The 15,937-nt window shown below is 40.8% G+C and overlaps 1 protein-coding gene across 2 annotated transcripts in view; it reads right to left on the bottom strand.

Annotated features, from left to right (window-relative positions):
* Positions 1 to 15,937, bottom strand: part of KIF26B (kinesin family member 26B) — a 622,963-nt gene that overhangs the window by 81,665 nt on the left and 525,361 nt on the right. For both annotated transcript variants that reach the window (XM_020982108.2, XM_020982110.2), the window contains 2 exons: positions 12,960 to 13,143; positions 3,298 to 3,457 (listed from right to left, as the gene is read on the bottom strand). In XM_020982108.2, the coding sequence (XP_020837767.1) occupies positions 3,298 to 3,457; positions 12,960 to 13,143 (344 nt within the window). The remainder of the gene's footprint in view (positions 1 to 3,297; positions 3,458 to 12,959; positions 13,144 to 15,937) is intronic.

The following is a 15,937-nucleotide window of genomic DNA, read 5'->3' as shown; positions in this document are numbered from 1 at the left end:
TTCTGAAGGGCTTTCCTCATTATTTCTTATTTATTCATCCATCCATCTATCTATCTATCTATCTATCTATCTATCTATCTATCTATCTATCTATCTATCTATCGGCAATTGGGGTTAAGTGACTCACCCAGGGTCACACAGCTAGTAAGTGTCAAGTGTTTGGTCTGAGGCCGGATTTGAACTCAGGTCCTCCTGACTTCAGGGCTGGTGCTCTATCCACTGCACCACCTAGCTGCCCCCTCATTATTTCTTAAACCACAAATTCCACTGAACTGGAAGCCGTATATGACATAGTTAATCCCCAGACAGAACCATGTGGTGTTTGCTTAGTCTGAAACTCACTAGGATAAAGAGCTTTTGAACTAGGATTTATGCCTGAATTCAAATCCAGCCTCAGACACCTTACTAGCTGTGTGACTCTGGTGCAAGTTACTTAACCTCTGTCTGCCTCAGTTTCCTCATCTATAAAATGGGGATAATAATAGCACTTACCTCCCAGGGTTGTAAGGATCATATGAGATATTTGTAAAGTGCTTAGCACGGTACCTGGTACACAGTGAGCACTATACAAATGCCAGCTATTATAATTACTATTATCTTAACTGACTTGTCCAAGGTCAAGAAAAATTAGACTTGGAACCTGATGTGTCCTGGTCCTAAGAAATCTAGTAGTCTGTTTGATCTACCACACTCCTCTCAAAGTGAGGCAGAGACCTCCTCAGCTTGTCCATATGGAGTTGCCCAAGGCTATCCCTTCACCCCATACCCATCTTCCCTTAGGACTGACTTATGAGGTTTCAGAAGGGACAGTGAGCCTATAACGACATGATGGCCGATGATGGGAAGCTATCCTCCCTGCTAATGCCCGTACATCTGCTTGCCGCCTGCCAAAGCTGCATCATCGGCGAAGTCAGAATCATTTAGGGCACGTCTACAGTGCCTGGGGGAGTGCCTGGGATGGGTAATGAATCCAACCTCACTTCCTAACTCACTCACATGACAAATGGTCTGGGACCATGATGAAGAGAAATGAGGAAAGAACATATCCCCTCCGTACACATTTTGGTTAATTTCCCAGAAGCAAGCCATAATAATGCAGGTTCCAAGCAGAGTGTTGCTGAGTGTGACAAATCGAGCATCTGGGGGATGGGGGAAATTGGAAGAGGGGGGAGGGCAGTGGTATTCTGGATTCTTTTTTTTTTAAGTAAACAGGAACAAGATTTTTAAAATTGCAAGAAAAGAAACTGTTTCTCTAAGAGACATACAAATAGCGAGAATACGGTTTGGCACTAGGCAGGGCATTTTAGCATGCTCACACAAAGCTGCATAATACAGCTTTAGAGTTCTGGCTGAATTTAGAAAAGAAACTGGGGCCATCCTGCTGTGTTAAATCCCTCCTGCTGTGCTGGGGAAAGGCAGCTCATATTTTATAAAGCTTGATGAGAAAGGGGAAGGGATTGGCTCAGAGGAATCAAAAAGATGCCAAAGTCTCCAAAGCTGTGAGACAGGATCCCAGTTTTGCTCTTGGTACTATGTGGCTGGGTAGCTCTGGGCAAATCCATACCTCGGCTTTCTTATCATCAAGAAGGGGTAAGCAACTCAGTTGGTTCCACATTTCAATGCCCTTGAAACCAAACCTGGAATTTGGTACCAAGGTAGCTGCTTCTCTGGCGGAAGGAGGTTGTGAAAGATGCCTTAGACGAAACCTCAAGTTCCATGATGGGGTGTTAAGGATTGAGGAACAATGGAAATCTCTCTACTTCTACTGAGTCCTGACAAGCTGGCAAACAAGCATTCTAGGATAGAAGGCACCAGCCAGGATGCAAGGCCATTGGGCATTATGTGTACGTGGCACTAGACATTCCCTCATCCCAGCTAGACCAACATGTGGTGTGTTGAAGTGGTCTGGCAGCAGATGGAGTTCTTGGATGCCCATGGCTTTGCTGGGCTAAGGTCACAGTGGTGAGGAATGCTCTCTAGATTCTAGATGGAATAAACAGAGATTTTGTATGTCTGTGTCTACAGAAAGAATGAGGACACTTCACTTTTACCCCATGAAGGAGGGAGTGGAAAGGAGGAATGTTGGAACTGAAGGAAATCTTTTTTTGAATGGGTGAAAGATCATTCTGTTTCATATTCTTTAAAATTCTCCCAGAGGACAGGGCCCTTCACAGCCTGGTTGCTCACAATAACACTTGATTTTATTGGTGAACCTTAACTTAAAAAAACAACATTTTCATGTTTCACTACTTTTATTAATAATCATAGGTTCACAGATTTAATGCCAGAAGGGTCCTGAAAGGTCATTAAGTCCAATCTTTACATTTAACAGATAAGGAAACTGAGATCTAGTCAGGTTAAATAACTTGTCAAGTGATTAATTTTATTAGTGATGCTTAACTATTAACTAGTATTTATATATACTGTTTTAAGGTTTGCAAAAAAAAAAAAGTACAAATATTAACTCATCTTATAATCACGACAACCCTGGGAAGTAGCGGCTATTACTATCCCTATTTTGTAGATGAGGAAACTGAGGCAGACAGACTTTATTCATCCAGGGTCACACAGTTAATAAATATCTATGGCTGGATTTGAACTCAGGTCTTCTTGTCTCCAGGGCCAGTGCTCTACTCACTGAAGCATCCTGCTAATTTTTTTTTCATATTTTACTTTTTACAATCATAATTATAGATTTAGAGCTGGAGCACTTAACCTTTTCATCTCTAGAATTTCTTCTCTGAAGCCCAATTGTCTTGACTAGTGAGTACCTCACGTGGATCAATCGATAAACATTTATTATGTGCCTGCTATGTGCTAGGAACCCAGGTAGTGCAGGGGATGGAGTACCAGGCCTGGAGTCAGGAGGACCCAAGTTCAAAACCTCCTGAGACACTTCCTAGCTGGGTGACTCTGGGCAAGTCACTTAACCCTGTTTTTCTCAGTTTCCTCATCATAAAATGAGCTAGAGAAGGAAATGGCAAACTACTCCAGTAGCTTTGTCAAGAAAACTCCAAATGGGGTCACAAAGAGTTGAACACAACCGAAACAACTGAACAATATTGGCTACTGTTCTCAGACCCTGGCTCAGGAAAACAATGTATTGAACTACAGGTAATGTATTCCAGTTCCTGGTCCTGACTGGATAATGAAACTGAGGCTTCCCTCTGCCTCTGTGTTTCTACACCCGGCCGTCACTCCCAACCACCTTTGGGCTCACAGCATCAAGCTCTATTGTCCAAACTCCAACTGTATGAAGCTCACCCAGACTGGCTTTGGACGGAGAGAGTCACTTACTTGTAAGGGATGTGTTTGCCGCCATTGACCAGAGCAAGGATGACATTTCCCAGGGCTGATAGGGACAGGCACAGGCCTGAACCACCCTCTCGATTTTTGCTGAGAGCTTTGACACAGCTGCCTAGGTCAATCAGATGCAAGCGGCTTCGACCTCCGGACACTGCCACAAGGAGAGAGAGAAAGAGAGAAAAGACAGGAGGGGTCAGTGGTTAGCTTTGGGCTGATGCTGAATGATCCTCAATAGAACTTCCTGGAAAAACTCCTCATCAACACACACATATTCCAGTCTGGGCACAAGACTCTGATCATCACAACCTACTAAGAAATCCCACTGAAGTCATGTCTGGGAGTAATAAACATTGGGGGTCCTGTTAACTTCTGTTCAACAAACCTCACTCCCTATTGCTTCTCATCCTTAAAAATTGTTCCTGCTATCTCAATGCTTGGCTCCTACAAGCTGAGCTCGGTAGAAGCCCAGAGAAAGTAAACTTGTAATATGGGAAAACACCATGGTACCTCGTTACTATTTGGACTAAGCAAGTCCTGGACAATTCTGATCACAATTCTCCGTATGGTTAATTCTCAATTATCCATTTGCTTATTGCTCATCTGACGTAATCCTGAATCTAATACCTTTTCACTGTTCAGGTAACAATCTGTCAAATCCAATATCCAATCAACATTTATTAAGCACCTACTATGTACCAGGCACTCTGCCACATGCTGGGAATACAATTAATAAAAAGACAATCCCTTCCCTCAAGGAGCTTACAATATAATGTCAACAGTGGTAAAGCACCAGTCAAAGAAGATTTCAGTCAAAGGGTTTAGGTATGGGGGGAGATGGGAGAGAAGTGAATGGCGGCCAGAACGTGTCTGAGTGTGACTCTACTAGATGCCAAGGACTGATTCTGTACACACATCTCTGTCACTTGATAGGTGGTAAAACGGACAGTTTGTTAGTATCGGAATCAGGAAGACCGGAGCTCATATTGTGCCTTGGATATGTACCAGCTGGGTGACCATGGGCAAGTCACTTAGTCTCTCTCAGCCTGTTTCCACATCTATAAAATGGGGCTAATAGTAGATCCTATATCAGGGAACTATAGTGAGGCTCAAATGAGATAATACATGTAAAGTTCATTACAAACATTAAAGTGTTACATAAATGTGAGCTATTATTATTAAGATAATAAATTACTCAGTTTAGAGAAAAAAAAAACCCTGCAGCCTAATTACACAGTTACTACTACTGCTGTTGGTGTTGTTACTGCTATTGTTGGTGCTGCTGCTACTACTATTCTGACTTTCTCTGTTCTCTATTATTATGGATCACTGGAAAAAGTAGCTTTGAGACAAAATTAATTCCCACGGGCACATAAGTAGGGAGAGGCAGGATTTGATCTCAGATTCTTTGATTCTAGACCCAGTGTTTTCTCTACCAGACCACAAGGCTTCCTATAATGGCTTGAATAGGTGTGAGATGAAGACATTTTCAAATTACTTTCTTAGGCCTAATTGCTTCTATCCCACCCTAGGTCCCATTGTCTACTCCTGGTCTAGAAAGGCAATTTTGAGCCCTATGTCTAATAAGATTTCATGCTTAATAAAAGTATATTTTATCCCTATTTTATAAATAGGCTAATGTTACCTCCTTCCCAACATTTCTCTATCTCAAAAGATTTGCTATGGCAAATAAGGAAATAATTACTTTTAAGACAATGAATTACTCAGTTGAAAGAGAACAAGAGCGAGAGAGTGCGCGCGCGCGCGCGCGCGCGCGAGAGAGAGAGGAGAGAGAGAGAGAGAGAGAGAGAGAGAGAGACCGCAACCTAATTATACAGACAGGATATTGGTATGCATCACAGATTGAAGGGGAAAGAGAGGGCCCAGTGTGCCCTTGTTGACCTTAAGAGTTCAGCTGATTTAACTGAATCAAAAAACACTCCAATACATCCTGATAAGGATGCACAGAACAAATGAGCTCATTTACACCATGCTATAAGAATGTTATAAAGCATTCATAATTATACACAAGTGACTCAGGATGAGGAGTGTACTTTTAGACAACAGCAAATGAGCTTAGGGCTCTACCAGAGGTTGCCTACTGTCACCCAGGGAAACTAGAATTGGAGCCTTCACAGAATTTGGAACTTCACATGTTTCGCTTAATCTGGGGTGGCAGGGATGAGCTAAATGGACTCAGATCATTTGCCCATTAGCGAGAAACCATATCACCCCAGGGGACAGGAGAGAAATTATTTTTAAATGAATGAAACTATAAGTGCAGTTAATTATGGGGGGAGGGGGAGAGAAAGGGAGATATCTAGAAGCCTCATTCTCTGTCTCTAGGATTCTGTCAGTCTTAGGCTGTAGGTCTGAACTTCATCTGAACCTGCTTTACCTTGTTCAGAGCTCTGCTTGGGTTCTAGCATTCCTATCCCCAAGGTTTCTAAATCTAGATTTGTACTAAATGGAATTAACTCACAATAAACCTTGATCATCACCAGAAAGTAATAGGCTAATTTCACTCACTTTGTGAGGCATGTTGTCAGATACAATGAGTGACTACTCCCTATTGAAAAGTAGACCAGTCAGAGCTGCCAGGATTTTCTCTGTGTGTGTGTGTGTGTGTGTGTGTGTGTGTACACATACAGAAAGAGGCAGAGAGACAGAGACAGAGAAATGCACAAATAAAAATGGCCTTGAAGTCACAGGAGCAGAGTTTTAATTTTTGGCTCTGCCCTAACTAGATCTGTGACATCAAACATCTTATCGAACCTCTAAAAGCCTTTATTTCCTCATTCACAAAAAAGAAAAAAAAAGTATTGGGCTAGTTAGATCTTTAAGGTTATTTCCACCTTGAAAATGCTGCCATTCTGGATACCATGACCTCTTGAGATCTTCTAGACCATGCTTTGGAAGAGAAGGAGTTAAGAATTGAAGGAGAAAAAAATAAAAGATTGGGAAAATGATCCTATCAGCCTTGCAGACAAGTGCAAGAAATGGCCCATGCAATGCCTTTTAAGAGCTCAGGCTCCCCCCTATAAACTGCAGAGGGAGTAATACTTATAAATAAGTTATCAAGCATAAATCTGTAACAGCCCTAAGCAAGCCTTGAAACCCTACTGGAACCTTGTTCATCTGATTGCCCGTTTATATCATTTATAGCTCCACACTCTTCTCCCAACTGCACCCCCAACAATGCTGTTTCACCTCTTCAGATTCAACTGGTACTCCTTTCTTTCACACATTGCGTTCCAGACAAACTGATTTAGTCCCTAAAACTTACCTAGTATGTTCTCCTACCTCTGTGCCCTTGCTGACTCTTCCCTATGACTGTAATACCCCTTTCCCTGCCTTTCCTTATTGAATTCCTAGTTCTTAAAATTAAACTCAAATGTCATGTCCTTTATGACTTTGCTCCTTGGACTTCATAAAGCACTTGAAAAAACATCTCTAATGCACTTAGAATGTGTATTAGGGTTGTCTGTATTTATTCCGTATTCCTCTACTGGATTATAAGTTCCATACAGACCACGACTCTGTCTTACTGAATTCTGGATATCTTACAGCCTGGTCCTTAGCACAGCACTCTGAAACAGGAGGCACCTGATACTTACTGAATCAGTGAATGACAAATAACAGTGTGACTTCTTAGTACCAGTTAATGCCAAGAGTATGCTTACATAGGGACATTGCATAGAGCCCTGGGTCCAGAGTCAGGAAGACATGAGTTTAAATCCTGCCTCAGAAATTTACAGGCTATGTGATGTTGGGCAAATCACTTAATCCCTTTCAGCCTCAGTTTCCTCACCTGTAAAATGGGGATAACAACAGCACCTACCTCTGAGGATCATATGAGATAATGTTTGTAAAGCACCGCAGTACCTGGCACAGAGTAGGCACTTAAATTCTTCCTTCCTTCTTTCTACCCTCCTTTCCTTCCCTTTCTTCTTCTTTCTTCTTTCCCTTCCTTCTCTTTTCTCCCTTCTTTACTCTCGACTTTCCTTCCCTTTCTTCTTCCCTCCTTTCCTTCCTTCTCTTCCTTCCCTTCCTTCTTTCTTCTTTCTCTTCCTTCTCTTTTCTCCCTTCTTTACTTTCTACTTTCCTTCCCTTTCTTTCCTTTCTTCTTCCCTCCTTTCCTTCCTTCTCTTCCTTCCCTTCCTTCTTTCTTCTTTCTCTTCCTTCTCTTTTCTCTCTTCTTTAACTCTCTACCTTCTTTCCCTTTCTTTCCTTTCTTCTTCCCTCCTTTCCTTCCTTCTCTTTTCTCCCTTCTTCCTTCCTACTCTTTTTTCTTTCTTTCTTTCTTTCCTTCCTTCCTTCCATCATAGATCAAAGAACCCTTTCTTAGAACTTAGAATTGTCTAGGAATATCTAACTTGGTTTTCTACTCGAAGGGACAGCCCAATGTAAGAAGCACTGTAATAGGGCAATTGGTTTAGAATATACCCAAATCATGTAGGCAAATATATCTTTTACAACAGAAAAAAAAAACCCTTCCTTACTGACATCTGGAAAAGAATGACATTTCTCTAGAGATTCAGCTATGTCTAGAAATAGGAAAGTCTTAAATGTGTGTACGTGTATGCTTGTGTGTGTGTGAGCACGCATGCGCACACGCAGAGTGTTCAGCAGCTGTATGACTGATATATCAAATCAGCCATCTTCACTCATAACGGCCAGTTAATAGAAGCATGCTCCATCTTCCTCTTCGCTGCAGGGTGGCTAATTAATAAACCTTCCCTTAATTGAGTTCTGGCTGCTAGGTCCAGGGGGATTATTACTTAAATATAAGTAAACAAAATTTCCATTTTAAACAACACACTAAATCATCTCATTACATTTTAAACAGATGTAAATTCACTGAACTCAAACATGTATAGAGAATTGTAGAAAAGTGTACTGCTCAGGCACTACAGATACAGGCCTCCTGGTCCCTTCCCACACAGCTCTCCTTCCATGCCCTTTTGGTAGGCAGGTAGCTATCATTTATTGCCATCAGGCCACCATCTCTTTTTCCTCCTTTTCTTTCCATTTCTGATACACTAAAATGTCTCTGTAAAAGCTCTTGGAAGCTAATTATGATGACAGTCCCTTCAGTATTTTTCTAAAGTTGGAGTTGGAAAAAAAAAAGAAAGCTGATCTTCCATATATTGTACATGGAAAGGTGATAGTTTTGATGTTTAAGATTTAGCAAATATTAAGAGCATATAAAGGATTGACAGTTTAAAAAAAATAATAGGCCCCAGACAAAATGAAATCCTTGAGTAAATAGTCTGATAGCACCTAAAGGTCGGGGTTGATGCTCCCTTCCTATTCCAGATCCCAATATGCTTTTATAACCAAGTTTGAAAGCAGAACTACAATATTCCCTCTTTCTGATGTTATGGGAATACTTCAAAAGCAGGAAAAACATGGTTTTTATTATAATGCTTTTTGCTTAGTGCAAACAGAAGGATGAAAAGATTACCTAAGAAGTTTTATCTCCTGGGATTCTCTGTCCAGTGTGGCTGAGAAGCCTATTTGCTCAAGATGTGGATCTTTTGAGGTCCACTTATTGCTTAAAGGGCAGCTAGATGGCACAATGGATAGAGTACTGGACCTGGAATCAGGAAGACCTGAGTTGAAGTCCAGCCTCAGATACTTACTAGCTGTGTGATCCTGGACAAGTCACTTAACCCTGCTTACCTCAATTTCCTTATCTGCAAAATGAGCTAAAGAAGGAAATGGCAAATTACTCCAGTGTCTTTGTCAAGAAAACCACAAATGGGGTCTGCAAATGACTCAAAGAGTCTGAAATGAGTCAACAACAACTTCATTAAAAAAAAAAGATATAACAATCCCCCATAGCTTCTCCTTATTACTGACAGCTGCTTGAAAGGAAGAAATAAATACATATAGTTTTCGGATTCCCAGCTATATACATATGATATATTCAATATCAGAACCATCATCTTTTCATATACCTTTACACTAGCATTTATATAATGATAGCTAGCATTTGCATAGCACTTTAAGGACTAGAAAGTATTTTACAAATATTTCATTTCATTCTCACAAATCACCTTGGGAGGTAGGTGCTGTTATTATCCCCATTTCACAGATAAGGGAACTAGGCAAACAAAGGTCAAGTGACTCGCCCAGGGTTACACAGCTACATAAGTGTCTGAGGCAGGATTTGAACTCAAGTCTTCCTGACTCTGAGTCCAGCACTCTATCCACTGCTCCACCAAGCTGAGTCATTTGCCAAGTAGAACCCAGATCTTTTGAGGGAAATGCGGAGAAAATGTTCTGTTTAAAAATATTTTTGTCTTCTCACCACTGACTGAAATTCTTACTTCCTCTCCAAGTCATGTTTATCAATATGAAACTCTGGGAAAGGAAAGGACCTATGGTGTAATTACAGTATGGAGAATATGTATTCTGATTGGTTTCACCTACAAGATTATTTCTATTCAAGAAATTGTGGTAACTGTGTTATAGAGATCAATTCTCAACTGTTGCATCATAAGTACAAGCATCACAGCAGTATCATGGGAACTCCATGGAATAAAAAAAACATCCTTTAATAGACTGGCAAATAGTAGATGCTTAATAAATGTGTGTTGATTGACTGACTGGCTAATGAGCTCTTTTCTCAGATTAGGCTCTTAGCTCTACAGAGGATTTTTGGAACTAGCCTTGTAGTTGGAGTTGGGCCAGTATTTTCAAGCAGAGTAAGGAGAAACTGATAAGACTTTACTATGGATTCTTCTAACAACAGAGAAAGTGTTGGTCTGCAAAAATGAGCGTACTTTTCTTAAAAGTACTGAGCAAAGAAGCACCTTTTGCTCTCTACTGCTAGTAAGAACATAGCCAGAGCTGGGAGTTATCCATGTTGGGAATCACAGCATGGCTTCAAACCCAACATAGCAGAGTGGGGATGCTTTCCGTAGGATAATAGATACAGGAGCCATGCAGGAAGAAACTACATTAGACTCACTGATCATACAGATGCATTTTGACACCATCCATCAACCTGGTTTCTAACAGGTATTAAGTTTTGAAAGCCAAAAAATTGATTTGTATCCTCATCCTCAGATGATGTGGTGGTTGGTCATGTCAGACTCATTTTCAAAAGAGAGAAACAAAGAATGGGAACAGGTCTAAATGTATTTTATGCAGTCATTAATCCATTCGTTTTGGGGGTTGGCTTGGTGCACACCCCATGGAGCGTTCATGGGAATGAGTCCCTGGGAGGCGATTTCATGAAAAAAAGTATTCGACCTCCATAGTTATTTCTGGAGACATATGAATTTTGTTTTTAATTTTTTTTTGTTAACAGTGCAAAGCACTGTGTTAATCACTGGACATGCAAATAGAAAAGGAGACAGTTTCTGCTCTCTAATAGCTCAAATTCTAATAGGAAAAGAATTAGGAGATTTCAGCCACAAGTCAGATGGAAAGGGTCAGTAGTCCTTAGGATGCAGAGGAAAAGCACAGTATTACAGCACTCAGTGCTGTAGTACTGGAACTTTGGGATGATGAAGTATTCCTCTTATTGATCCCCATGAGCCTACTTCAATTCTATGACAGAGTGTTGAATTGGTCACAGAATCAGAAGAGCAGCCCAGGGCAACTAGGTCAATCAGTGGATGAATGTAGGGCTTGGAGTCAGAAAGACTCATCTTCCTGACTTCAAATCTGGCCTTAGACACTTACTAGCTGTTTGACCCTGGGCTAGTCACTTGCCTTGGTTTCCTCATCTGTAAAACAGGATGGAGAAGGAAATGGCAAACTACTCTGATATCTTTGCCAAGGAAAGCCCAAATGGGGTCACAAAGAGTCAAACACAAATGAAAACTACTGAATAATGTAGGTTTGGTTTTTTTTAGCCTTTCATATGGAAGCATTTATTTTGTATGGAGGAAATAAATAGCTCATAGATATACAGCTGAAAAGGGCCGGAAAGGCTATTTAGTCCATTTTACAGAAGAAACTGATTTGCCCAGAACCACACAGCTAACAAGAATCAGAAGTGGGATTGGAACCCAGGTCTTCCTGACTGCATTTCTAGCATTCTGTCCTATACCTGATCGACATTACACACTAAATCTCTTTCTAATCTCTTTTGGGGAGACCCTAAACTTGAACCAAACCCAAACTTTAAGTGATTTATCCTTGGGGCTCTGAAGTGGGGCCCCAAAAAGTTCAAGATGAGAAAAAAAAGAACCTGACCCCTCTTTTTGGAGGCCAAGGCATCCTTAGGGTTGAGCCAAGAGCTGAGGACCTCCTTAGCAGTAGCAGGTACCTGCAGCTGGCCCCAAATGCCACCACTGTCATTACATACTATTTCACCAACAAATATTGCCTAAGCAACTACTATTTGCCAAGTGCTATGCTAGGTGTTAGAGGAGAAAAAGAGTTTCAATGTGATGTGGCCACTGTCTTCATGGAGCTTACTGTCCAATAAGATACAAACACTGATAACCATAACACCCCAGGGTACATGATATACTCTAAAATGATGTGCAATGTGAGGTCTGAAGGGGCCAGCTATGACTAAGGAGGTAATTAGGGAAAACTTCATAGAGAAGACATCATTTGAATTGGGCTTTTAAGATGGGCAGGGATTCAAGCAATGAAAAAAAAGGAGGGAGGACATTCTAGGCATAGGAAAAAAGCCTTCTTCCCAAGGCATGGAATTAGCCAAGTTTCGAGTGTGCTCAGTACAAGCTAATTCAGTTTAGCTGGAGTGTAGAGTTCACAGAGGGGCATAACATGAATTCAGGTTGGAAAGCTAAGATGGAAAGATATTTTAGGGGAAAGGGTTTGGAAGTTATTCTGGCAGACAAAAGGGAACTGTTGGAGGTTTTTAAGCAAGGGTAGACCCATGCATAAAGATTATTCACAAAGATGGGACAAGAATCTCAAAAGCATATGTTAAAAATATTTTTTACTTCTTCTTGGGCATTCTCTCATCATAATAGCTTTTGGGGGTTTTTTGGGGTAGGTCATATAAATCCTGTGTTTTATGCCAGTGGCTGGATTAAAAGCTTCTACACAACCAGATAGGCAAGAGAACATGTAGGGTATTGACAAGAGTACTTAATTCCGATTCAGAAGACCCTGATTAGAAGCCAGGCCCTTCCCCCCCCCCTTCTCCAAGTCCTTTAAACTAAGCCTGTTTCCTTATAAAATAGGCAGACCACTCACCCTAACAACCACCCAATATTGTTATGAAGATTAACTATGATAATCCCTGTTCTGTAACAATAAAAGCTGATAGACATTAGGGAGGGGCAGGATGGTATAGTGGATAGGGTGTTGGACTTGGAGTTAAGAGGGTCTGGGTTCAAATCCTAATTCAGATACTAATGAGCTGTTTTACCATGAGCAAGTCACTAACATCCTCCCTCATGCCTGGACTCACTCTCTGGACTTCTCTTTGCTTGCTACCTTAGAGAAACCTCTCCTGACAGGCGACTTCTTCCTGCATTGTAGGAAAGCTCTCCAGCTTTTGAGGGTAGAGACTCTTACATTTTCTCTTTGCCTTTTCAATACCTCATATAGTACATGGCACCCTGTAGGCATTTAACTTTCTTTAACCTTAAATGATTTTTTTTAACTGATCTGAAAGCCACTGAGAAGGAAGAAGGAAAGAGAATCAGCTAACTTACTTCCACCTTTTCCACTCTTTTCCATTCGGTACTGGTAGATATGCAGAGTGAATAACATATGTGAGTTCCTATGGTCGTCCTCATCACACTCCTGCTGGCTACCCCTGCGAGAGGCAATGGCAGCATCGAGGAAGAAGGCCGCCTTCTCGGCCGTGGGAGCTCGGAGTTCACTCTGGTTCTGGAGCTGTAAGACATAATTCAAGAGATGAAGATAAAATGAAAAAGGGAACCAGGAGATGCCCCAGGTGGTCAGCTTTAGCCTAGGGGAGGGGAGGGGGAAAGGGAATTTCCTTCCCATTGATGTACTGGTTTAAATGTTATTATTCTATTTTCTGGATCTCACATGCCCCTCACAGTCTGTAATCTCTTACAAGGTCTGAACCCTGGGCCTCTGAAATGAAGTCCCTTCGTAGAGCACTTTGTCTCACCCATAGGACAGACACTTTAAATTATTTATTCAACAGTATACCTATACATTTTTGTTATTGTAGTTGAGTCGTTTTCAGTCATGTCTGACTCTTCATGACCCTCTTTGGGGTTGGTTTGTTTTTTGGCACAGAGATACTTAAGTGGTTTGCCATTTCCTTCTCCAGCTCATTTTACAGATGAGGAAACTGAGGCAAACAGGGTTAAGTGACTTGCCCTGGATCATACAGCTAATAAGTGTCCGAGGCTGGATTTGAACTCAGGAAGATGAGTCTTCTTGACTTCAGGTGGGGCACTCTATCCACTATGCCATCTAGCTTGCACCACCCCCTAATCTGAGATGTGTTCTGAGGTTCTAGCTTGGGCTCTCTTCTCATTTCTCTTTATACTCTCTCTCTTGGTGAGTTCATCAGATCCCACTGGTTCAACTGTCTTCTCTACTCACATGACCACCAAATCTATATAAACAGACCTAGTCTCTCTCCTGACCTCTCTACTCTTCTATCACAACAGTTTATTGGATCTTTCAAGCTAGATGTCCTGAAGGCATTCAGACTTAACATTTCCAAAACAGAATTCATTCTTCCCCCCCAAATCTACCTACTTTCAAACTTCCCTGCATCTCTCTAGAACTTGTCACACAGGTTCATAACCTTTGAATCATCTTCACCTCTTCACTCTATTTGTCCCTATTTTATGAAATGGTAGTTTTATTGTGTAATCCCGCTGGCTCTTGTTCACCTTGACACATTTTTTAAATGAAGCAGGTATTTACACCTTTTAGTCTTAACTGCACCCCCTCAAAAAAAAAAACTACAAACCAAAACAATTGTGGTATAACAGGTGTGAAAAGCAAAGGGTTCAGTGAGAAGAGCTGGTCTCTCTTATCTCTACAGAAGATGAATAAATCACCCTGTGCTGGAGGAGGGAGGAGGTGGTGATGTTTACCTATGATAACACTTGAGATATGGCTGCATCTTCCTTCAAATATTCTATTGTTTTGAGAAGAGACTGTAGGCTGTGAGCCACCATGATTTCAGAGTTGACAGTGCTGATGTCCCCAGGATCGAGCACTTGGGCAGTTTTGATTAGAAAGGCTGAAGCTTTGGACTCTGTGACTTTTCCCCTATTATTTTGTTCAAGCCAACTTTAAGCTTCCTTACTAATCCCAATAAGCAAAAATAAGGTGGGATAGAAGGTTAATGAAACTGTTTAAGAGAGTTGAAAACTGTTATTCAAATCATTTTAAGGTTAAGCTTCTTTCGGTTGTTTTTAGGATTCTCAAATCTTACTTGGGATAGACTTATGAACCAGAATACAACACCCAGCTTATCCTGATCTCTGCAGTGGATTTACCAAGAAAAGTTAAACCCTGATTAACCAGAACCCTCAGAAAAGGATCATTTTCCCTCTACTCCACTTTCAATAGGAAAGAAAGTGAATATCAAAAAACAAAACAATTCCTAGGATATGTCCAGGGACTGCTATAAATTCTATCTAATCTCTACTTTCTGCTGCTATAGCTATACTATCCTTCAAAAAGAATCAGTAGTCATAAAATGACCCTGAAGCAATCTCAATTATCTAAGAAAGATTCATTTATGTGAACTATATTGTAATTAATTACTAAGGCAGGGAAATAGATATACATTTTAGGAAAAAAAATTTCCACGTGTTGAAATCAAGAGGGTTTATTGCTTGACCTTTAGTTAACCAAAAAATTCAATTAAGCCAAGTACCCTGAGTTTGCCAGTCAATTGAGGTTTTAGTATACTTGAAAGCTCAAGGAAGCTCTGAACAAGAATTAGTGCTAAAACAGTACAGATTCTATCACATAGAAAAAATCCAATTTTCTTCTCAATTTTCCTCCTCCTAAATTTCCTATTTTTACCCCACTCATTTAGATTTGAAACCTGAATTCTTCCCTCTCCCTCAGCCCCCATATCTAATCAATTGCCACGTCCTACCAAGGTCATTAAGGACCTATCATTTACAGCTCTCCTTTCTTCCATCTTCCTATGGCACCAAGCATAGTCCATGTTCTCATCACCTCCATCCTAGACCACTGAATAGCCTCCCAACTGGTGGTCACCCTGACTGCATTTTCCCCTTCATCAATTCATTCTATGAAAGACTTTCAAAGTAATTTTCCCAATACAAGGGAACTGTTGCTTGAAAACTGTCAGTGGCTCCCTAGTGCCCAAAGAAAATGTCAACTCCTTAGCAGAATTCAAAATTCTCTTTAGTCAAACTACACTACTCAATTAAAAAAAAAACTAAACAATTTTAAAAAAAGCCCAAAACTACACCACTCACTGTTCTCTAATTTTATTCTGCTTCCTTGTCTTTGTTACCCTATCCCTTAGGTGCATGGGATGGGTCCTCACCATCACTATCTCTGTCTTGCATAGCTGATGCTTTGGACCAAGTTGATACCTGAGTCCTTTTTTTTTTTCTAAAGAAATGCATGCATGTCAACCTGATTATCTCACTAAAAAGAGGGGACTCTCCAATTGGCAAATTGGGTGTGGTCATAAGGTTTCTATCAGCCC

Source organism: Phascolarctos cinereus, unplaced genomic scaffold (assembly GCF_003287225.1).
Source record: "Phascolarctos cinereus isolate Bilbo 61053 unplaced genomic scaffold, phaCin_HiC Scaffold_5;HRSCAF=322, whole genome shotgun sequence".
Lineage (NCBI taxonomy): Eukaryota > Metazoa > Chordata > Mammalia > Diprotodontia > Phascolarctidae > Phascolarctos > Phascolarctos cinereus.
Note: the sequence above shows the minus strand (reverse complement) of the source record. Positions and strands in the feature narration are given on the sequence as shown.